General features: G+C 63.8%; 1 protein-coding gene across 2 annotated transcripts; it reads right to left on the minus strand.

Annotated features, from left to right (window-relative positions):
* Positions 1 to 839: 839 nt before the first annotated feature.
* On the minus strand, positions 840 to 22,902 carry UVSSA (UV stimulated scaffold protein A). 2 transcript variants are annotated; one of them, XM_070400588.1, is made up of 13 exons: positions 22,290 to 22,902; positions 21,121 to 21,451; positions 20,498 to 20,618; positions 19,479 to 19,820; positions 18,464 to 18,576; positions 18,252 to 18,380; positions 12,425 to 12,536; positions 10,488 to 10,632; positions 10,025 to 10,150; positions 9,518 to 9,701; positions 9,195 to 9,306; positions 6,724 to 6,898; positions 840 to 5,258 (listed from the first exon to the last, which is right to left on the minus strand). In XM_070400588.1, the coding sequence occupies exons 1-13, from the start codon at positions 22,385 to 22,387 to the stop codon at positions 5,165 to 5,167; spliced, it is 2,082 nt and encodes a 693-aa protein (XP_070256689.1). In that variant the 5' UTR covers positions 22,388 to 22,902; the 3' UTR covers positions 840 to 5,164. The 2 variants fall into 2 exon arrangements, with proteins under 2 accessions (XP_070256689.1, XP_070256685.1); XM_070400584.1 differs by lacking the exon at positions 22,290 to 22,902 and having other exon boundaries at positions 21,121 to 22,167.
* Positions 22,903 to 23,542: the final 640 nt, after the last annotated feature.

Raw genomic sequence — 23,542 nt, forward strand, 5'->3', positions numbered from 1 at the left:
GCCCCAGCCCACCTACTGGCCAGGCTGTCCCATGCCCCCGCCCCTGCCCCAGCCCACCTACTGGCCAGGCTGTCCCAAGCCCCCGCCCCCGCCCCAGCCCACCTACTGGCCAGGCTGTCCCAAGCCCCCGCCCTCTCTGACTCACAGGGACCCAAGCCACACTGACAGGTAGAGGAAGGCAAGAGGAGGGGTGCTGAGGACAGAGGAGGGGGGTGCAGCCTCCTCCTGCTCACCTGGGGCCTGAGGGAAGTGGGCCCCCCCCCAGCGCCCAGTCACTCGGCACCCTGGACTCCCGTGGTGGAACCTGCACCGGGCCTGCCGGCCGCCAAGGCCAGCCACCCCCACCCTCCACAGGCCCCTCTGGCCAGAGACACATGGAAAGACCCACAGGTTTGTCTTTTGATCAACGCTCACGGGTCACAGGAGCACGGGTGACAGCGCTCCTGACCCAACGCCAGGGAGACGCTGCTCTCCCACCTGCCTGCCCTGACTCCACCTCCAGGTGCACAGAGGTGCAGAGCTGCTGTGCTCACAGGGTGAGACACAGGCAGGCAGGGAGGGGACGGGGCGGAGCAAGTTCAGAAGCAGCACCGCCACACGAGGGACCATCTGCAGAGCTTGGGCCCATTAATAAGTAAGTGGAGGGGACAAGCCACTGCAGCCAGAGTTCCTGGCTCACAGTGCATATTAAACGAAAGGGGATGTGGAGCAGTGATTGAAATGTAAGATGAAACCCATCGTATACAGAACATGTGGCAGTATTTTCATATAAACGTTGCTCGGGGAAAACACAGCCCTCAGAAGCCTTTTGCAAAATCAGAAGACAAATGGAGGAAATATTTGCAATGTACAACGTAGAGCTCATTTTCTTAATGAATAAAGAGCTCCTACAATTTAATAAGTAAACAAGCCAACAGGAAAAGAGCAAGGGCCAGGACACAGTTTACAGAAAAGGAAAACAAGGCTCACTTCTGAAACAGATGTCAAACTCCGAGGCTGCAGGTTGCCTGGCGAAGATCGACTGCCATGAACACGCCGAGGGCGTGGTGGGCAGACCTGAGGTCCGATGTCGTGAACACGTCGAGGGCGTGGTGGTCAGACATGGGGTCCGATGACGTGAACACGCTGAGGGCGTGGTGGGCAGACATGGGGTCCGATGACGTGAACACGCTGAGGGCGTGGTGGTCAGACCTGGGGTCCGATGACGTGAACACGCTGAGGGCGTGGTGGTCAGACCTGGGGTCCGATGACGTGAACACGCTGAGGGCGTGGTGGGCAGACATGGGGTCCGATGACGTGAACACGCTGAGGGCGTGAGGGTCAGACCTGGGGTCCGATGACGTGAACACGCTGAGGGCGTGGTGGGCAGACATGGGGTCCGATGACGTGAACACGCTGAGGGCGTGAGGGTCAGACCTGGGGTCCGACGTCGTGAACACGCTGAGGGCGTGGTGGGCAGACATGGGGTCCGATGACGTGAACACGCTGAGGACGTGGTGGTCAGACCTGGGGACACGCCGAGGGCGTGGTGGTCAGACCTGGGGTCCGATGACGTGAACACGCTGAGGGCGTGGTGGGCAGACATGGGGTCCGATGACGTGAACACGCTGAGGACGTGGTGGTCAGACCTGGGGACACGCCGAGGGCGTGTTGGTCAGACCTGGGGTCCTTGCCAACACTGAGCCTCCATGCACACCACGGCACCGTCCGCACTGCGGAGGCCACGCAGGCACAAGGGCAGCCCCGCCAACGGCAGAGGAAGGGCCCCTGTGAGCCACGGAGAAACCTGACAAAGTAAACTTTTCCAAAACTCTGGGAATTAACAGACCCAGAACAATCCAAGGAGTGTTCATCCGAGAAAACAGCTGAGCCTGAGCAGGGCCGCTCTGTGGCTTCAGTGTGCGCGGCTCCCACTGCCCCTCCGGCTCCGGGCCCGGGAGGGGGAGCCTCGTCCTCGGGGAATGGCCACTAGATGACCGCCCAGCGGCTCCCTGGAGATCGCACTCGCAGGGCTGGCTCGCCTCTACCTGGTTGTTTAAGATGCAACTGCTGGCGGGATACCAGCTGGCAAACCAGAGGCCGACCAAGACCCCAAGGCCTCACCTCTGACTGACCCTGAAGCTCTGCACAGGCGGGAGGGGCGGCGGGCAGTGCTGGCACTGCCGGGCGGAGTGCTGACGGCCATCATCAGCCGGCCAGTGCGCTGACCCAGCAGAGACCTCATGGCCAAACACCACAAAGAACATAGACTTTAGAGAACTCATCAGACACTGAACAGTCTGGTCCCAGACTTGCTACATCACATTATTTAAAATGTCCAATTTCCAATCACAAGACAATTATGAGACGCACACAGAGACAGGAAGTGTGGCCCACACACAGGCAAACCGGGAGTCCACGAAAACCGCCCTGGCTCCGCCCAGCTGTTGAACCTCCTGGACAAAGGCTTCAACGCAACCACTCAAATGTTTAGAGAACGAAAGGGAACCACAGCTCAAGAACGAGAGCGAGAGGGACGTTTCACCGGACAGAGAACATCAGGAAACAGGAAATGGCAGGCGAACAAGCAGAGATGCTGGCGCTGGGAAGTACAAGGCCTCTTCCAGCGAAACTGCGGCACCAGCGGCCCATCGGACTTCCACTGGCAGGAGGAACCTGGACCTTGGAGAGAAGCCACCAGGTCCAGCCTGAGGGACAGAAACAGGGTGAAGGACAAACAGGCCTCAGAGACAGTGGACCATCGGGCGAACGGCCGCGCACACCATGGCAGCCGAGGAGGAGACGGGCGGGACTCCGCCACGAAGTAACGGCCAAACCTTCCAAATTCCACGTCAAGAAGCTCAACAACTTCCAAGTAGGACACACACACGGTCCACCCGGTGCCCCCAGGGGCCCCGTCAACGACAGGCGGCTCGGAAGCAGCAGGAAACCCACCTCCCGAGCCGAAGGCTCCCCCGTGTCGCGTGCCGAAGGCTCCCCCGTGACAGCGACAGCGGCTTCTCGTCGGGTCCATGAGGCCGGATGGCGATGGGGCACGGATCCCGAGTGTTAGGAGACTGTCAGTGAATTCTACTCCCAGCAAAGCTGGTCTTCATAACGAAGGAGGAGGAACGAAGACGTTCCCAGACGGACACGGAGAGAACTCAGTGTCAGGTCTTCCCTTCAAGAAATAAGAAGGGCATCTCTCAGGCCCAAGTGAGAAAACACTAGACTCAAGCCCACGAGGAAATGAGCGCTGATAAAGGCAACCACAGAGCAGACAAGACAGTGCGACTGCACATTTGTTTCTGAATCTTGCCTTTCCCTCTGACGTAAGCCAGCTGCATAAAGCAGGGGTGGGACTTGTTCCTGCCGAGGGCCATGTGGGTGTTTACGACATCACTCAGGGGCCACACGCCAAGTGAAAAGCCTGCTCTACTTGGTCAAACATTTCATTAACTCACCCCTATTGCCAGGGCGGGGCCAGACCAAATAATTTCACTCAAACTCCCAAAATACTTTCCTCTGACCCTACAGAAATAAAGATTATAATCGAATACTATGAACAACTATATGTCAACAAATTGTAACAACCTAGATGAAATTCCTACAAACTACTGAAACTGACTCAAGAGGGAAAAGAAAATCAAATAGATCTATAGAACATTGACTTAGTGGTAAGACAAGCGAAAACTTCCCATTTGTACAAAAGTCACATGAAAAGATGCTCAAGCCTGGCTGGTGTGGCTCAGTGGTTGAGCACCGACCTATGAACCAGGAGGTCACGGTTTGATTCCTGGTCAGGGCACAGGCCTGGATTTTGGACTCGATCCCCAGTGTGGGGCATGCAGGAGGCAGCCGATGATTCTCTCATCATTGATGTTTCTCTCCCTCTCTGGAATCAATAAAATAGTATTTTTTTTTAAATGCTCAATATCATCAGTCACTAGGAAAATGCAAACCAAACCTCACCCACGAGGACAGCTGTGGTTAGACAGACGCTAACAAGTGTCAGAGGACGTGGAGGAGTCAGAACCCTCACAGCTGGGGAGTACAAGGTGCAGCCGCGTGGAAAGCAGGCCAGCAGTTCCACAGAAGGCTAAAGAGTCGCCCTGTGAGCCAGCAATTCCGCTCCTAGTTACATGCCCACGAGAAGTGAAAACATGTCCACACAACACACAAATGTTCCCAGCAGCATTATTCCCAAGTCAAACGTGCCAATACCCACGCCGCTAGCGAGTGGATAAACAAAGGCACCTCCAAACACTGGAGCAAGTGGGCAGTAAAGGGGAGCGACTTTCTGGCATTGGCTGCGACACGGGAGAACCTCGGACAGCCGCGCTGTCCTGAGCCAGACAGGCCATCAGGGCCCCATTCCATGCCGGGTCCAGAACAGGGAAATTCAGACAGGCAGTAGCTCAGAGGGGCCTGGACTGGAGGCGGGGAGTGGCCTCTCCCGGGGACGGGCTGCCTTTCAGGGGGATGAAGTTCTGCAACTACGTGGTGGGGGGCGGGGGGCCGGTTCAGCACTGGAAACACGTGGTGCCACTGCACGCGTGCCTGAGAGAGAGAGAGAGAGGGCACGCGAGCTGTAATGCAACTAGGCAGTGTTTGAAACACACACAGTGAGTTCATGGAGCGGCGCCAAGGCAGGGGACTGGACCCTCACCGTGTGACGGGTGGTGCCCGCCTCCCTTTGTGTTCAAGTTAAAACGGCGTTTACACAAGTGGCTTTTCCTCGAGTCCCTGAGCGGATGGCCCAGCAGAGGGCTGGGAGGCGGCTGGGTGGGGCACACGCACATTCCCACAAGGAGAAGTGAAGGAGAAATGAAGACATCCCCAGGCAAGTGCACATGGAGAGAATTCATGGCTAGACCTTCCCCCCGAACACATCATGAAGTGCGCGGGCCCTGCCAGATGCCCGCTGGGGACACGGCTGCCCGAGGTGAGCCCTGTGCGCACAGTGCCTCTTAGAAAGGCCCGACCCATAACCTGGATGGTGGTGGCCCCCGTGGCCACGGTGCGTCCACACCCTCAGCATTTTAATCAGAAGATGCACCATTTCCTCACATTGAACACAATCATGGAGATGGAGGCCACTGCCCAGACCTGTCCGCTCTCCCCTCCGGGGCCCTGGCAGAGGGAGAGGAGCTGAGAGCAGAGGGGACCACAGCACAGGTGCCCCCTAACTCAGCGCGTAGTTAAACTGGTTTGCAAACTTCTCGTGCTTCTTCCGGTCCATCTGGTTCATGGCTGTGACCACCCTCTGCACGGCCGCCCTGCAGGGAGAGCAAAGTGAGAGGTGAGCAGGGAGCCCGGCTGGTTCCTGACCAGGGCCCGGCTGCCATGGGGTTGGGTCCGGAGGCAGACGCGGCCCTCGGACCTCTCTGACTGCAGGCTGGTGAGTGACACAGCGCGGAAACGGCCGGCGCTGGAGGCCACAGTGGGGAGCCCGAGCCCAGAGGCAGCCTCACCAATGCCGACTGCACTCCCGACGGGCACAGCCTGCCCAGCAGTGGGCGGGGAGCGTGTGCAGGCAGTGCAGGTAGAAAGCACGGCTCAGCCTCTGCCCCGCTGTGGCCCAGCCACACCAGGGCCCCATGCCCACAGTCCTGGGGAAACACGTAAGGACAGGCAGCAGAAAGATGTGGACGGGATCCCCGCCCAGCTGACTGCTGTGATGGTGGGTCTGGACTCAGCAGGGCCCGAGCCCAGGAGGAAGCCCCCCGAGGCCGCGAAGCAGCGACTGCTGGGCCCTGCTCCAGAGGCTCTGCCCCTGCCAGGGGCTTGGTCACCCAGCTCTCCTCAGGCCCCCAGTCACACAGCTGCTGCGAGCAGCCCACTCTGGGCCCCAAGGATGCAGCGAGGACACGGCTCCGGGTCAGCACCCAGGTGTCCTTTACCCCGGGCTGATCCACAGGAAACCAGCCTCGTGCCTGGGGCCCGGGGCATCGCCCGCATCTGGACATGGAAGGACACAACGAGCCAGCAGGGAGAAGCCTGTGGGGCTCCAGGTGGGCACCCAGGAAGCTGCCCTGCTGTCCAGCCCCACCTGGACCGGGTAGACAGCAGCCAGCCAGGAGGGCGGGGGCATCCCCTGCCCCGTACGCTCAGCTGAGAGCCGTCAAGGGCGTAACTCCGAGGAGGGCGGCCCTGCCTCGTGGGGTTTCCTCAAAAGAAGCCGCACGCACTCTCTGGCCACACCTTGAGCAGGTGGGAGCCTCTAACCACAGCAGGGGGCGGGGTGGTGGACTGCTGGGCTGGCAGCCTTTCTACGAGGGCCCTGCCCTGACCCCTGACCCCAAGCAGGCTGAGAGAGCAGCACGTGGAGTGACCACCGTCCTGGTGGCACCGGCTGAGCTCTGCTGGGGCTGAGCCCCGTGCGATGACCGTTCTGCCCGACTTGGAGGAGACTGGCCTCCCTGAAGTCATTGGGCAGACAACCCTGAGCACTGACCACGAGGGCCCCAGGCCAGTGCCCAGCCCTCTGGGTCAGCCGGGCGAGGGAAGACCCAGGCTGGCTCCGCGCCAGCAGCCCTGCTTGGGAAGAGGCTCCCCCGTGACCACGGGGTGACCACTCCAGGCTCCACCCGAGGGCCTGCTGCCCCTCCCTGGCTGGGAACCCCGTCTGCCGGGGGCCCAGTGGCCACAGGAAGAGATGCACAGCAGAGAGGGTGCCACGGGCCTCGGGGGATGGCTGGGAGCTTGGTCGGCTGCCCTCCGGGGCTGGTGAGGGGCTCTTACTTAGCGAAGACCTTCTTGGCGATGCGTGTGCGGGCGGTGTCTGCCTGCTGCTTCAGGTCGGTGAGGCCAGGGTGCCTCCTCTTCTTGCCTTTGCCTCTCCTGCCAGCCCTGGACGAGCCAAGGTCCACCCCCGTGGCCACCTCCACATCTCTCATAAACTCGGGGTCCTGCCAGTCTGCAAACAGACCCGAGACTTCAGAAAACACCTGGCACCAACCGCGTGCCTCTCCCCGATCGCCCACGGTGACGAAGGGGCAGGGAGGCCACTGGCCGCTCCCTAGGGCTGAGGCCAAGGCAGAGCTCCTCCCACTGCCTGCGCCCTAGGACACAGCACCCGCACCACCAGCGGGAGAGCTGGGCTGGGGGCAGTGCCTCTCACAGGCTGCTCCTGCTGTCCAGGCTGGACTGTCCCCCCAGACCCCCCATCGCGGCCTCTCGATCTGCCTGCTGGCCGAGGGCATGCACGGCAGGGGGGCCCTGGGCGAGGGGGCAGGGAGGGCTGGGCTTTCTTTGTGTTGGTCCAAAGGTGACTTGGCCACAGGTCTCAGCAGTGAGGGTGTGTGCTCACCCGGAGCCCTGTTCCTCCTGCATGTGCCCTTCGAGGCCAGGCCCGGGGGCGGCAGTGGCCGCAGGTGGCACCAGGCCCAGCCGTGTGCTCATGTGCAGGGCTGCCGAGGGCTCTAAGGGGGCTCTGGCCCAGGGCAGGGGCAGGGGCAGGCATGGGGGTCAGAGGCCAAGGTGCCCACTCTGGCAGCCAGGCCTGGTGCTCTGAAAGGCCAAGAGGGGTCCATGAGACATGCTGTGGGTCCAGCCAGCAGCCCAGAGGGCCACACAGGCCAGGAGTCACAGCACAGCACCCTGGCTCAGCCTGACAGACCCGCAGGGGGTGCTGGACCCCCCACCTCGCAAGCGGGAACCTGGGGGGACTGTGAGCAGAACATGCAGGGCACAGGGAAGCCATGCCTCCCTCAGACAGATGGCGAGGCCTCCCCAAGTTGATTTTTTGAAGTGAAGGAAAACGGGCTGCAGAGCTCAGATACAGAGACGATTAATCCAAGATTAAGGAAAACTGTCTAAACAGTTTATCTCCCAGTAATAAGAAGGCGTCACAGTTTAGGAACCCAGTGAATGGAGCAATTGTTTAAACACAACGGAAAACGCAGCGCCCGCGCGAGATGGAATGAGCATCTCGGGGAAATGAAGGAGCAATTTAAAGCCTCTGGAGAAAATCGATAGCTGCCGGGCGCGCGCCTCCTCGACGGCGGAGCCTGCATTGTCACCGGGAGGGCGCCGGGAAGAAAATTGCCCCGCGTGCGGGGAGGCGGGATCGATACTGCAGTTAGTGCAGAGACGCTATTTCACATCTGACTGGCCGCCCGGCCGGCCCGCGGCCCATACCTGTTGTTAACAAGTCACCGCGGCTGGGGACAGACACTCCTCAGGGCGACACAGAAACAGGCACTTAATCTGCTCCTGAGTGCGCACCTCCAGGGGGGCTCGCCTGCGGATTAGCAGGTCCCGACCCTCCTGCCCATCGGGCCAGGCCCAGGTGCCGGCCGGGCATCGGGCTAAATCTAATCTTCGTCTCTCAGGACAAAGGAAACCCTCCACTAATGACAAACACCCGCTGGGACCCCACACGCTGGCCAGCACCCCCCAGACTCAGCTGCCTCCCACCTTCCTTGAGGGTCTGGGGCAAGGACACCGGTGGCCAGGGCCTCAAGGCTCCAGTCCACTGAGTGCCCACGTGCTGCCCAGCCGGTGACGGCACCGCCCCACGTCACCTCGCGGCCCACGCCAAGCTGCCACGCCCACCACGGTGAGCCAGCTCCCTGCACTGTCCTGAGCGTGATGACCAGGGGCTGCAGCTCATCTGAAGCTGGCCCTCTGCCAGAAGACGGGGAGCCTGGCGAGGACCCCAAGGAGCATCTGGAGACGCAGCGCCCCTCGCCTCTGCCCAGACACACACACACACACACACACACACACACACGCACACGCAAAACACAAGCGCAGCACACGAACGCACGGGTGCACATACCACACACTGCGCGCACACACACTATACATGCACAGAAACCACACACACGTATGTGCACACATACTGTACATGCTAGGCAGAGGGATGGGGCTTGGCGAGAGCCAGCCCACAGCTATGAGGGCAGAACGAGCCATTTCCTCTCAGCAGCATGGGCTCAGCCCATCAGCTTTTCTTGCCTCAATTCCCTCATTTGCCTGCAAAGCCTGATTCAGACCCCAGAGCCCCACAAGCCAGTGGTGACGGGGCTTCCGGAGTCGGGGTGCCCACTCTCCCATAGGAGCGCCCAACACCCACAGGCTGTGTAGACCCAGGGGCCCAGCTGGAAGGCAGGGTCCACACACAGATACACAGAGTCGCCCTGGTGGCTGCTGGGACCCACTGTCCCCCAACAGGGCTCCCCCCCCCGCCAAGTGCCCACCTAAGTGCCCACCTGAGTGCCCGGCCTGCCTCTGCAGCTGCTGCCTCTGCTCCCGGGCCCTGTCCTCCGGGTGCAGGGGCCGCCCCGTGTCGTCTCTGGGGATGATCTTGCCGTGGAACGGGCACTGGGGCAAAGCACAGTGGTCGTCACCCTCTGCCTCTCGCCACCCACCCTCACCCTCGAAGGAAGGCAGGCGCCGGGAGCTGCCGTCACGGAACAGGGTGAAGGGGCGCCGGATGCCCGAGCCGGCCCCGCCGAGCAGGCAGCCCAGGCACAGCCGGGGTCAAGTGGTTGCTGCAGCCAGCACAGGCCCCCGGGGCCCAGGCCACGCTCACCTTCAGCCGGTCCTGGCGCTCACAGAGCCGGCCGTCGGGCCTGGGGGCCCGGCACCGGTGCTGCACAGGCTCGAAGCTCCCCGCAAAGGTGATGTGGCGGCTCCGCAGCACCTCCGAGACCTCGGCGCTGTCCACCTCCTCGTCCACCTCGCTGGGCTTCCAGAAGCGGTGCTGAGACTCCACCCTGCAGGCGGGCCCGCCTGTCAGAGCCACACAGGATTGCGCCCCGGTGGGGCTCCAGAGGGCAGAGCTGTCCCCCCCCCCGCCCCCCGTCTGCGGGGCCGGGGCGCAGGCCGGCACAGCAAGGGGCTTCCCACCCTCCTCAGGGCCCCAGGCCCAGCCACTCAGAGCCCGAGGCCAGAGGGCGAGGGCAGTGGGACAAGACCACGGTGACAGGGGCTGGAGGAGCCTGAAGGAGGGGAGTGCCCTGGGCCCTGGCACCCGGATGCCTGTCTGCGGGTGGAGGTGGGAGCAGGGCAGGCCCCGACCAGACGCGCCTGCACTCACTTGAGGACCTTCCCGGCCACAGGCTGCTCCTGGCCCCAGTTGCACAGGTCCACCCCGAAGGGCACCACGGGCGCCCGGGCCCGCTCTGCCGCCAGCCTCCCGGCTTCCTCTGGTGCCAGCGGTGCCCTGCAGGGGCCACAGAACAGCAGGGCGTTCTGACCGTGCACACCTAGGCCGCCACAGCCACCGCCTCTCCCTCTCCCGCCCTGAGCACAGGCCGGTTGGCTCCAGGCACCACAGAGGCTGTGAGGAGCTCGGCTCCCACTGCTCAGGGAGCAGCACGGGGAGCTGGCCTTGGATCTGGGGCCCTCGCCCTGGCTGGGTGCCCCCCATCTGCTTCTGCACCCCCCCCCCCCATAGGCACAGGTGCTGGCAGGTGTGCCCTGGCCAGATGCACACCTGGGGCTGCCATCAAGGAGCTCGAGGCCGTGCCTTGGGCAGAGGCGGGGTGACCGGGAGTCACCTGGGGCTCGGGCACGGGGCTGGGGGCAAGTGGCCGCGGAGCCGGTGGAGCTGGGCGGCAGCAGAGGTGGGGTCGCTCGCCTCCTCGTCCGTCCTCCTCCTCTTCCTCGCCAGCAAGCCCTGCGCAGCCAGGTCTTTCTCTGACCCTAAAACACATTCCTGCTCCTGGTCACCGTCCTGAGCAGACCCCAGCCCAGGAGGGAAGGTGTGACCCGGGGTTAGCAGGCGGCCTGCAGGTCAGAGCACCAAACCCTCCAGCAGCCATGGTTGCAGCCCACGGAGGGCCGGCCCTGCCACCAGCCAGCTGAAGCCCCGATGCTGGCACCTGCCGGCACCCCCACAGAACACCGCACCGATGAGGCCCACACACCCAGCGTCCATCCCCACATTCCTGGGGCAGACAAGGGCAGCGTCTCAGGCACCATGGAAGCCCACTGCCCTCCCTAGACCAGCTGGCCAGCCTGTGCTGCCCCAGTGCCCACGTGGGCGCCCAGCCGTGCCCAGGAGCCAGGTGACCATCTTGTGGGGGGGATGTACCGACATTGATAAACTGCTGAAGCAAGCAGTGGACGGCAGATATAAGTGTGAATCTTTAATTGTTAGGGATGACCATCAGAATGGATGTTGGGGGCTCACCTGAGGGTATTTCAGTGAGTTTAGATAGAGAGGGAAGGAGAGAGAGAGACATGGAGAGGGGAACATTGCTCAGTTGCCTGCCATATGCAGAGGGGAGCAGGGCTGAGTGGAGGAGAGCAGAGGTGAGCAGCTGCCAGGGGCGCACGTGGCCCACCACCTATCACAGATGTCTGTCCGCCCTGCCCCAGACACCCTGGAGCTCTGCCGTCTGCCGTGTGAGCATGGGGTCCACCCCATTCTTGGGGTCCCATGCTGAGAGGGGGACACAGGACAGAGCCCCTTAGAGTGACTGTGTCCACCTCTGGCCACCTGAGCACGAGCTTTGAGGCCCAGGCCCCACTGACGAAGGCGCCCACATGCCCACTTGGGAGGCTGATGGCACGCCACTAGGAACACGCGGTGGCCCGCACAAGCATGCGTGCACGCGTGCCCGCGCACGGAGAGGCTGGTAATGACACTGGGGTTTGGATGGATACAGTCACAGCCCAAGATCAATATGAGAATTCCTGAGTTACAAGAATGAAATATATTTTTCATTGATTTGTTGTTTTAAACCATTAAAAAGATGGGTAAGCGTGTTAGAGCGGGGTAAATACTCGGGGCACTAAAAAAACACCACCATTTCACACTGCGGTAGAAAATCAATCTCGCCGACGTACTTTCCAAGTGAGGCCGGAGAGCAGGCGGGCGGGCGGCACGCGGCTTTCAGGGGAACTTTCAGGGGAGGCTGGAAGGGAGGGCCCGCGGCCCCGGCACCGCCCGGCGTCGGACTCGGTGCAGGGCTTGGTGCAGGGCTTGGTGCAGACTCACTCCCACGGTTGCTTTAGGAAGAATCATGGAAATGCCCAAATCTCCTTTTTTGTTTAAATTGATGAGTGGCACCATCCGCCCGGAGCATTAAGGCAGGCGGGGCAGACGGATCAATCCAGGAGAGGAGGCGAGGCGGCCCCGCAGCCAGCCTCCGCCTGACACTATTGATTTTGCCCAGTTCAGCTGGCCTTGTAATTAAAATGTAAATTTGAGAAAGAGATTGCGTCCTGACAGACGCAGGATTAAGGGGAAGATAAAAGCCCCTCCGTGAAAACTCCGAGGAAATGCGAGCTCCGTGTCCTGGGCTGTGGGCTCCGGCGGACCAGGAACAGCCGCAGGCCCCGCGCTCACTGAGCAGCGCCGGGTGCAGACCGCGGCGGGGGGCTGACTGCAGCGTGCCGAGGCCCCGTGCCGAGCGCCCCTCAGGACCGTGGCCCATCGGCGGGCCCAGATCCCACCCCGAGGCCCCATGCACCGCCCTCCGCCACTCACCGTCCTCAGGCCACAGGTGTTCAGGGACACAGGCCTCGTACCCCTCCTTCTCCGGGACCTCCACAAAGTCGCCATCATCCTCGTCCTCGTCCTCGTCCCCCAGGGCCGCTGTCTGTGGGACACCCCAAGGCTGAGTGGGAGGAGCAGGCAGAGGTGGAGGTGCCGGGGCCCCAGCTGGGGTCAGCGTTGTGGCTGTACTCACTGACCTGTCTCCAAGCCCACCCCCTCGCTCCTAAAACCACCAGCTCGGTGCCCCCCCCCCCCCCCCAGTGCCCAGTTCAAACTCCAACACGAACCTGCTGGCACCTCAGAGCCCCACAGAGCAGGTCTCACCCTCAAAGGCGAGGCCCAGGGAGGTGACAGTCCAGCTCGGCTCGGCTGGGCCACAGCACCACGCCCTGTTCTGGGCCAGCTCCTCACTGGGGCCTTGGGTGTTGCTGTGACCACAACACTTCTGGAACATTCCGTCCTTAACAACGATGCTAAAAGCCACCACAGGAAGTTTCCTTTGGACGTGAGGCCCCGCCCAGGTCAGTGTGATGGGTCCTCGCCCTCCGAGGCTCAGTGGGAGCGCAGGCCCTGCGCACGAAGGGCGGGTCCTCCTAGAGGAGCTCCCACACGGGCGACCAGGGCCACGCACACGCCAATCAATGTGCAGGGCCACGCACACGCCAATCAATGTGCAGGGCCACACACACGCCAATCAATGTGCAGGGCCACGCACACTGGGGGCAGGCGTCCTGGCCAGAACCTTATGAAGCCCAGGACTGCTCAGCACCCCATCCCAGGGGAGCCACGCCCCTCAGGCGTCCTTCCTGAGGGCACCCAGAAACCCCGCCCACACCTCCCCCCCCCCCCCCCCCCCCCCCCGTGCCTTCGGGCCAGGCCCCCTAAGGAAAGGTGGCAGGAAGGAAGACAGACCCTGTCCCATGAGCATCAGCGACCGGCTGGTCAGGCTCAGAGGCAAACGCAGGCACAGGACCATCGGACACAGGCCCCGACACAACACTGGCCACAGGGGGCGGCGCGTGGCCCCACGGCCAAGTCCGAGCCGAGGCACCCTGGGCTGCGGGCGGTACCTGGTTCCACAGCCCAGAGGCATAATCAGATGCAAATGCACTTGGTTTGGGTTCCGGCAGCCCTGCCTGGAGTGCGGAGACATCCATCACTGGAAACGGCAATTTCTGTTATCAGCCTAACACTGATCAAAGGGAAGCCTGTCTCCGCCGCTGACCTGTGAAACGTCCCAATTATACTCTTTGGAAATGACAGGGGCACTTAACTCCCGAGCTGAGCAAATGACGACAATCAATCACGTTTGAATAACAATGAGCCGCGGACCTGAAAATTATTTTTGTATAGAATCTCCCCGGAATTTATGACAGGGAAAGCAGCCCAAGGTTCGAGGGCATGACGGCTCCCGGCCTCACAGTGCGCACCCAACACTAAACAGAATTTATGTGTTTTAATTTCCTAAAAGGTAGATGTGGACCGGCCGGGTGCTACAATGCAGAACGTAGATGCCACGTTTTAAATATGGGGGTCATTTTCATAAAAGATTGTGCTTATTGCTCCCACCCTCGAATTTCACCAGGGACTTTGTTAAATTTTCACTTTCTAAAACGTATCCAGCTGCTGAGCGAACCAGCAGGAACACACACCTTCACTCCACTCCTTAAACACGGAGCGTGGCCTCCGCTCCCGAGTCCGGGACAGGCTGGGGCGGGGACCTCTGCAAGCGCAGGCGGCTGGGCCTGTGAGAACTGCCTCCGGAGGTGCCAGCGGGGCCACCCTCAGCGCTGGGTCACAGCTCACTGCAGCGGAGAGCAGCCTCCGGCCAACACCACCCTCAGCTCGACAGCTCCCACTGCCGCGCCAGGTCCCAGGGAGTCTGCACGGGGCTCCAGGCAACTGTGCGCCCAGGCAGGTGGGGAAGGCACTGCTGCCCCGCCCTCCGTGGCCTCCGCGTGCGTGGCCTGCCCGTGGGCCTCCCACCAAGCACCTATTCCAAGAAGCACCGCCCCCCAGGCTGCCACTCCTCCACGACCTTGGACCCAGCACAGCTGGCCACGGAGGCCTGCACCTGAGCTCCTGGGGCCAGCCCCGCGGTTCAAGGCAGCAGCAACAACCTCCCCACGTGGTCAAAGGTCATGGATGGGGTCAGAAGCCTGCACTGAGAGGCGGTGGGGGAGGCGCTGGGGGCAGGGCAGGGGCCAGGATGCCCGAGGACTCTGGGAGGAGGTCACGCCCTGAGGTGGCCTCAGCTGAAGGCAGGCCATTGGGCTTTTCTTGTCAGTGTCCCCGGAGCAGCTTCAGATCGTGAAGGTCATGCCGGCCATGTGCTCACCCCTAACAGGTGCGGGCCCGGCAGGTGGTCAGTCCTGCAGCCACCGGACTCCTCCTGGGCTTTCCGAAGCTTTCAGACACACAGCCCGCCCGCGGCCAGGGAGGCCTGGAGGAGACCATGGCCTCGCTGGTTCGATACGAACGGATTCTTCACCCACAGTTACAAGGATCTAGAAAAATGAGCCTCCACAATCATAATTAAACAAGCAATAAAACGGCTAAAATATACAACGCAATCAGTTTGCAGAAGTGAGGTAGCGAGGTTACTAATTACTGGAGAGGGGATGGGAAGCGCGCCTCGCGCCAGGGCAGCCCGCCCACCAGGCCCGCCCGAGATACAGCTGGGACCATTAAATAAATTCTGTGCGATCTAATTAACTTGGTGCGCAATCTCAATTACTTTTCACCCAAGAAATCACTTCTGTTCAGTTTATGTGTGTTTCCCTTTTAAAAAAAAAATGATGTAAGGCCTCGTCAGACAAGTGAGCTCCCACCTGCATTTGTCTCTCAGCCTTGATGGCTATGCATTTAAAACCCCATTCTATCTTATAAACTAAAAATTAAACGTGCTCAGCTGTGATGGCCGTCATCCGGCGGCTATTTATATGCTAATGCCCTCCCAGAAGGCCGTGCAAATTGCCCAGCCAGGCCGCTATCTCAGCAGCATCAGAGAGCAGAGGACACGGGCAGCGGGCTGGCGTGGTGAGCGCACGGACCCCACAGCCTGCGTGGCCCAGCCGAGCTGGGGACAGGAGCCGCCCGTCCTCGAAGGGCTGTCCCTTCCCTCTCTGGCCTGATGGCTCGCAGGAGTGAGCGGCACGGCCCGTTGCTGGGGTAGGAGGGCGCTGCGCCTGGAGGTCCATCTCGGGGGTGAGGCTGGGGTCCAGCTCTGCTGGGTCTGGGCAAATGGGCAGCGGGCAGACAGGTAAGGGCGCATGCGTGAACCGCAGCGGATGGCAGCCAGGGGACAGGCCGGGCGCCCACGCCAGGCTTTGGTCCAATGGACAGCCCTCTCCTCCAGCGACCACAGATGTGCCATGGAGGCCGCAGCCGTCAGAGTGCGCAGGGCACAGAGCCTTCCCCCTGAGCTCCTGCACCTGACGGAGACCTCGCTTCCTGGCTGGGGAGGTGCTTCCAGCATGGGGAGGAAGCTCGATGAGGAGTCCTGCTCTCTGGCTCGGCCTCCCGCCCTGTGACACTGTGGGTGGCACCCTCCCTGGGTGGCTCAGCCTTGGGAGGAAGACAAGGCTCACACAACTGCCCGACTCAGTCTTCCCACCTGTAAAATGGGCTATAGCATAACCCCGGGGGAGCTGCCTTTGGAATTAGAGGAACAACATGTGAAGGTGGCTGGAGCATAGGGCTGGCAGGGCCGTTGGGAAGGCGAGCTGATACAGGTGTTTGCAGGGGGGAGGTGGGGGGGAGGGGGTGCTGGGGCGGGAGAGGCCTGGCTGAGATGCTCCCCAGTCCTCAGGAGATCAGCATGCAGACCCTCCCTGCTCTCAGCCCCTCGAGGCAGCGGCTTGGCCTTCAGCGTGATGGAGGGGCCACGTCACAGGAAGGTTGTTTACTGGCCCTGCCGAGTACAAGGTCCCCACGTCACTGATTTAGTTCCTCTGCCTCTCTGGGAGCCTGACACGTCCAACATTTCATTCCCTGCGTTTCCTGCTCTGTCCTTTTCACCTACAGGAGGCCAGGCCCACACAGAGCGGCCTGCCTCACTCCACAGTGGCCCAGACCCAGGAACCCTCCCGTGGCTGAGCGGGGGACCGCCATTAGACCATGCAGCTGCCAGAGCCTGGCCACGGGCGGGAACAGGGCGTCCATGTGGGCTTTAGCCACTTAAACACGTAAGCCAATGTTATTTTAAACCCCCACTGCGGGTAGTTTAAATAGACTGACACTTAAAATTATTTTTTCCTGACTTATTGGTGAGGGGAAATTACTATTTTGTTAATTACACAACAGTAAGAAATTGGTGATCTTAGCTCCATAATTAAAAGTTTCCAGAGGATGTTTATCAGCGTAACGGATGCAGCCTGTGACCGTGCCGCTGCCGAGCTGCCGGCTGGAGACTAAATCTCCCAGGGCTGCTGCCTATCGATCGGGGTGAGATTTATCCGGGCCGTTCCCCAGCGTAGGCGGCGAGGCCTCTATAAAGCACAGTTAGGCCCATTTAAACCGGCTTAAATATTTCCTAAAGACAAAACATCTACATCAAAAGGAAAACAATATGTAGGAACCAGTGGCTACGAGGACAGAAACAGGAAATCAAAAGAAAAAGGCGCCGCCCCCCCCCCCCCCCCCCCCCGGCCCCCAGTGCAGCTGCGGGAGGAGAGGCCCCGCGGCCGGACCTTGGAGAGCCAGGCTCCCCTCCCGTGTCTGGGACCGGGGACCCTCTCACACACTGTGACCAGTTCTCAGATGTCAGGTCACTTACTGAACCAGCACCCCACTCAGCCAGGCCCGGGCTACGTGGGGAGGCACCGAGGCCAGGGATTTAACCCCAGGTATCTTACATGAAAACCAGCCAAGAACAACGCGATCCTAATTTCTAACCACCAGCCCGCAGGCGGCCGCACTGCGCAGAACAGAACGGGAGCAGATGGACAGATACCGCGGCGTCTATTCTGGGAACGGCGCTCACCTGAGCCGGGCGCTGCCACTCAGCCCGCGCCCAATCGCTCCATCTGCAGCCCAGGAATGAGCTCTGTCTCCAAGGACTTGAGCGCTGGCCTCTACATCAGCTCCTGGAGCCGCCTCGTCTCCGCGCTGCCCGCCCCGCTCCTTCCCTGACAGGCAGAGGCGAGGTAGAGAGGCGCCTCCCGCCTGCTCGCCGCACTCAATCAGACCCCTGTCCGCCTCCGTTTACCCTGTTGTCCTGCGTCAGTGGACACACCCGGCCCCCGGTCAGCCCCCCGCCAGGCCAGGCCCTCCAGCCTTCAGAATGGGCAGTGGCATCTCCTCGACCAATGGCTTCCCGCTCCCCGAGCCGCTCCTGCCACAAGCAGCCTGGAGCTGCCCCCCCGACGACCAGGGTGGACACTGACCCTCCACCCACACAGCATCCGCAGACGCCCGGGCAGCACGCAGGCCTCTGCAGTGAGAGGTGCGAGTCCCTGTGAGCTCGGAGGGTGCAGGTGCTGACAGGCCTCTGCAAGCAACTCATGACTCACGGCCACAGGCTCACCGCAGCCCTGCACCGTCCGCTGTGAGCTTCCCTGACAGGCACGATCGCCCTCTGCTGGTCCCAGGGGGCTGCACACTCCACAAAGTTGAGGCCCAGCTGCTCAGAAACTCACCTGGGGTCACAGGCCCCACCGCAGGGACTGTGGACTCCCTGTCCCAGCCCCTCTACCTCCTCATCCTCAACTCCAGGGCCTGGTGAGGAAGGAACCGAATGCACCAGAGCCCAGCCTCTCTGCTTAGAGGGCTGAGCGAGGGCCAGAGACTGCCGCCCCCCAGCCCTCACCCCACTCACCTCCCTCGTGCGAGGCCCCTCGGGCTCAATGTCCAGCTCCTGGGATCTCCGCAGGGCGGTTTCCAGCTCAGCCTTCAAGTCGATGGCGGCCTCCAAGTGCTGGCCACGGGTACCTGCGCGGGTGAACAGCTGCCGGCAAGGGGGCGCGTCACCGCCAGGCTGGGCACCTTCCCCTGCACTCCCCGCCGGCACGACCAGGCGCGCAGCCTCACCTGGACCCAGGTGCGCACAGCTGGTAGGAACTTGTTCTGGATGAGCTTGAGCGCGTCCCGGGCCGACTGGATGACAGCGCAGTTGTCCTCGTCCTCCTGCACCCTGAGGCTGCCTGCAGGGGGAGCAGGGGTCACCAGGGGGACCAGGGCCCGGGCAGGTCACCGGCACCTCCGCCCACCCCACTTCCGTCACAGATCCCCTGGCACCCCAACCTGACGCCCACCCCACTTCCGTCACAGATCCCCTGGGACCCCAACCTGACGCCCAAATCTGCTGCTTCATGATTTTGGCAAAGACCAGGTCACCTGACCTGATGCTCCCTCCCCTGGACCCGAGACCTCTACGGCTTCCCACGGACAGACAGGCCCGGCCATCCACCGCCGCCCCCACTGCCTCAGGATGAAGGCCGGCTCCTCCCTGTGCCCAGCCCATCCAGCTGCCACTCCCACCTCCCACCCGCTGCCATCTCCCTGCCCCCGGGCACAGGTGGGCAGTTCCTTGGGGCTCGCCAGGCTCTGGGTGAGGGTGTGCGTGTGAGGACTTCCTGCGGCTCCAGCAGGGCTGCCTCCTCCCAAGAACACATCTGAAGGGCAACCCCACTCGCACCCACAGGGACGGACGTCGGGCCTATGAGGAAGCTCGGCGGGAGGGGGGGGGCGGGTATCTGGGGTGAAGCCGCGAGGCTGGGACACCAGGGCCCCGGGGGCTCTGAGAGGCACCACCTGTATCTTTGCAGACACAGTGAGAAGCCGCTTCTCCATCTCGTTTTTCTCCCAGGCCCGGGCGGCCACCCTGTGACCCCGATGGTCTGGGCAGCAACCATGGCCACCACGAGGGCGCAGGGCAGGCCTTGGGACCCACAGCCTAACCCCACCCTGGGGGCCGTACCCTGCTCTCAGCCCCAACAAGTCTGGGTTGTCAGAAGTGGCTGAGGGCCCTGGCCAGAGGCCTGGTTCAGGCCGCCACCTGGGCTGCGGCCACGAGGGAGCCCCAAGCAGCGGCCGGAGCGGGTACCTGAGGAGAGCTCCACGTCCAGCGTGTACTTGTGGGAGCCCAGCCCGTGGCTCCGCACAAAGTCCTCCTGGTCGCTGTCCTCGTCTTCCTCCTCGTCCTCCGAGGAGGCCCCCGTGGTGGCCACTGGGCGGCGCACACAGGCAGGCAGGCTCTTGCTGCAGCAGGGCTGCTCCTCGTCTCCGAGGTCTGGGGCACTGGCCGGGCGAGGGGGGCCCTCCTCGGGCGCCCCAGAGGCCACGGCAGGCGCGACGGCCCCCCGGCATGGCCCCAAGTCGAAGGGCACCAGCAGCTGGAAGCAGCTGTCCACCTCCGTGAGGCAGCCCCGGATGTCCCCGGACATTTCTGCGAAGGTCAAGACGCTGCTCGTCGGTCACATCTCAGGACAGCACCGCCCCCAAGGGCAGGGCCCACTGTCTGAGGGAGACCCGTCCAGCAGCAGGCGGCTGCCCACAGCTCAGGCCCCCTCCCCCCGCCCGGAGCCCAGCACCCTGGCTGCAGCCGCAGCCCCGGGGCCGTCCTCTCACGTCCTGCTGACCCCGAGGGTCTTCTCTCAGCTGCGACAGCCACTCCTCGGCCGGTCTGTGAGTTCCACGTGGACGTGCAGCCTCAGGCCATGAGGACCCCCCAGCCTGAGTGCACCTGCACCCACGCCCGCACGGCTCCCCCTCCTCGGCCCAGCGCCCTGCTGTGCGCCTGCCTAGCCCTGGCCAGAGGCAGGGCCCCCTCCCATGCTCACACCCTGGCTGCCAGAAAGCAAACGCTGGGGCTGGCGGGCTGCAAGAGCGAGCGAGGCCAGGAGACGAGGGGGCAAAGCTCAGACCCAGCCCTGGCCACCAGGGACGCACGTCTCATGTCCCTGCCGGGCAGCACGGGGCGGGCGCGGTCAGCGTGACCACCGAGGGGTGCGGAGACGTGCAGGCTCACAGGGCCCCCCGGCTGCCCACCAGGAGAGGTTCCTCGGGCCCAGCTGGTCTGTCCACCTGCCGCCCCTCACCCCCCGCCGGGTCCCGGAGACTCACCCTCCATCTCCCGCACGGCCTGCTCGGACCTTTCCCGGTAGATTCTGTCTAAACGCCTCTGCTTCTCCTCCTCTCGCTTTCTCTCCGCCAGCGTCCTGGCGTTCACATCCTGAAAATCCACCTGAGAAATTGAAACAAAATCCAACTGAATAGAACACAGGAAGAGTCAAAACAGGCCCCAGAGAAGCGGCTCCGGCACCGCCCATACCAGGCCTCAGTGTGTCTCCAGTTTAGGGTTCAAAACGCCAGGGACCCGCTGGACGGCAGGCTTAGCCCTGGCAGAGCCCAGCCAGCAGCGCCTCCCAGCACAGGGCGGCAGACAGACCGCGTCGCTCCATCAGCAGGGACGGTGCTGCCGGCTGGGCTCCGGGCCGAGACCACCACCTGAGGACGCGGGAGAGGCGCCAAAGGGTGTGAGGGTCCGAGGGTGGGGGCTTGTCAGAGAAGGGCTCTCGCTGTCCTTCCTTCCCCTGCCCACCCGTGGGCACCGGGGCCACAGGCTCCACGCCCCTCACCCTGGGGAGCCTCCCACCTGCTGGCCGCTCTCCGGCCGGCTCGGCCCCCAACCCTGGCCCAGCCACCGCGGGTCCCGGCACGTCTGCCCACCACGCGAGCCCACGCACCTGCTGGCTGTGTCTCAGGAAGTGGTAGCCCAAGGCGAGCTTCTTATAGGCCGCGCCAAACTTCTCGCTCCAGCCCTGGACAGCCCGGGCGGCAGCCTGCCTCAGCCTCTGGGCCGCCTCCCGGGGGGGCGGCAGGGGCTGCCGGGGGTCGGTGCCCAGCGTGAGCTCCAGGAACCCCTGGAGGTCGGACACGACCAGCAGCCGGAACAGGTGGGAGCGGGCGAAGAGCTCCTCGGAGACCTGGAAGGCGGAGAGGCGGACCTCGGCGTGCTCCTGCCTCAGCTGGGCCGTCAGCAGGTGGTAGGCGCGGCTCAGCTGCTCCTCCGAGGACCTGGGGACCCGCGTCCTTACCGAGCGCCCACGCCTGAGGCCGGCGGTTCCCCGCCGCGTGGGGAGTACCGCCAGCGGCAGGGACACGCGCCCTCTGTCCTCAGTCTCCCCCTCCAGCGGCCACCCCAGCCCTTTCTGCTTCCGTAGAACCCGAGCCAAGCCCTGGCCGGAGCGCCGTCCTGTGCACGGAAGGGCTGTGGGTTCAGTGCCCAGGTGGGGCGGGCACGGGGGGCAGCCCGTGGATGTTCCTCTCTCCCTCTCTCTCCACGTGCTCATGTGAGGTTAAGCAAAACAAAACAAAACAAAACAACAAGAAACAAAGAAGCCCGCAGCGTCCTGCGGGGACGGGGGACGCAGGGGGACGGGGCGCCCGCCGGCCACAGCCCTGGCTTCCCCGCTGAGCGGCTGCCCACCGGCCCCCCGGCCACCTGCCCACGCGGCTGCTGACGGCGGGTTTTCTGGGCGAAGTCTGGGCTGGAACCTTCCGGGGGACGTAAGTTCTCATCGCGGGATAAGCCACCTGGCAGCCCTCCTGCCCGTAGCACAGGTGAGGGGGACCCACAAGCTCGGCCTCGCCCCAGGGTCTGAGCGGGAGGGAAGGGCGGTGGACACCCGCCCACCGGGACCCTCACCTTCCTCCGCGGCCTGGCCCGGCAGTTACCGCAGCAGATGCGCTCCCGGGACGCCCGGCCACCGGCCCGGAGACCAGCCTCCGCCGCGGTCCCGCCCCCCGCCCGTCCCCCGCCCCCGTCCCGGGCGGCCGCTTGGGGCGCTTTCCCAGCGAGGCGCCGGGGAGCCGCGGGAGGGGCCCGGCTCGCTGGGCGGGCCCGAGGACGTACTTGCACATCTTCTTCAGCTCCTTCATCCTCTCGGGGTCCAGCCGGGGCTCCCCCGACGTCGTGAGGTCCTCGATCAACTCCGAGAGCCTCTGATCCATCGCGGGACCGGGAGGCGGGAGGCGGGGAGCGAGGGGCCGCCCAGCGCTCCCGGGCCCCGGTCTCCTCCGGCCCGGCCCCCTGCGATGGCCGCCTGGGCGCCGGAGGAGAGCCGGGCAGGCGGCGTCCCAGGCGGGGGCAGCAGGCGCTCTGGGTGGGAACCGGGGAAAGTGCAACACGGCCGCGCGGGCTCTGGGGCGGGGCGCGCGGCAGGGCGTGTGGGGAGGACGCGAGGCCCCGTCTGCGTCGCCTCCCCTGCGGGAGGCGGGGGGCGGACGCCTTTTCCCAGGAGAGGGACTCGCGCCTGGGGGCCCCCTGCAGGCCGGGCAGGGGCAGGTGCCCCCCGAAGGCGCGACCCGGAAGGAGCGCCCGATCGAGGGCAGTGACTTCTGAGGGCGGATCAAGCCGCACTCGGGGCGCCCAGGGGACCCGCCCCCGCCCCCGCCCCGCCAGCCCCCAACGCGGAACTCGCACTCACGCCTGACGACGCAGCCACCACAGCACCTACCGCGCTACCGGGTCGCTAGTCTCGCCCCGCCCCTTCCGGCGAAGGGTCCGCCCCCTGTCACGTGCCCAAGACCGCGCCAGTCATTGGCTCGCCCCGGCCCAGGCGGTGCGCGAAGAAGGTCAGCGAGGTGACGTCCGCATTTACCGCGCGACGCTGTCGCTCTCGCCTTAGCCCCGCCTGTTCCGGTGGAGGACCCGCCTCCTACACGTGCCCCGAGATCGCAGCCAATGGCTCGGCCTGACCCTGGAGACGGGGGCGGGGCCGAAGTCTGCGCGGTGACGTGAGCGCGCTCCCGGCGGGGGCGGGAAGGGGTAGAGCGTCCGCGGGGGGCGACGCGCGAGAAAAAGGAGGCGGGAGGGCGCAGCAAGTCTTTAAAGGGGCCGCGCGCGCCTGTACCTGCGCGTGCCGGGCTGGCCGGAGGGGTGCGAGCTCGGGGTGCAAGTCGCGGCCGCCAGGAGGCTCGCGGTACCCGGGCCCTGCCCTTGCGACGGGCCGGCCGGGCCAGGCCGGATGGGAGCTGGTGCGCATTTCTCCCAGGGGTGCCAAGGCCACCGCCCCGCGGTGCCCGGAGGATCCGGGATGAGGCTGCCCCTGGGGCGGGGACGCGGACGGGCTCCGTGGGACCCGGTGCGGAGGGGACGGGCCGGGG

The sequence above is a fragment of the Myotis yumanensis genome, unplaced genomic scaffold (assembly GCF_028538775.1).
Source record: "Myotis yumanensis isolate MYYU_CA2020_CCGP unplaced genomic scaffold, mMyoYum1.0.hap1 SCAF_1, whole genome shotgun sequence".
In the NCBI taxonomy this organism is placed as follows: domain Eukaryota; kingdom Metazoa; phylum Chordata; class Mammalia; order Chiroptera; family Vespertilionidae; genus Myotis; species Myotis yumanensis.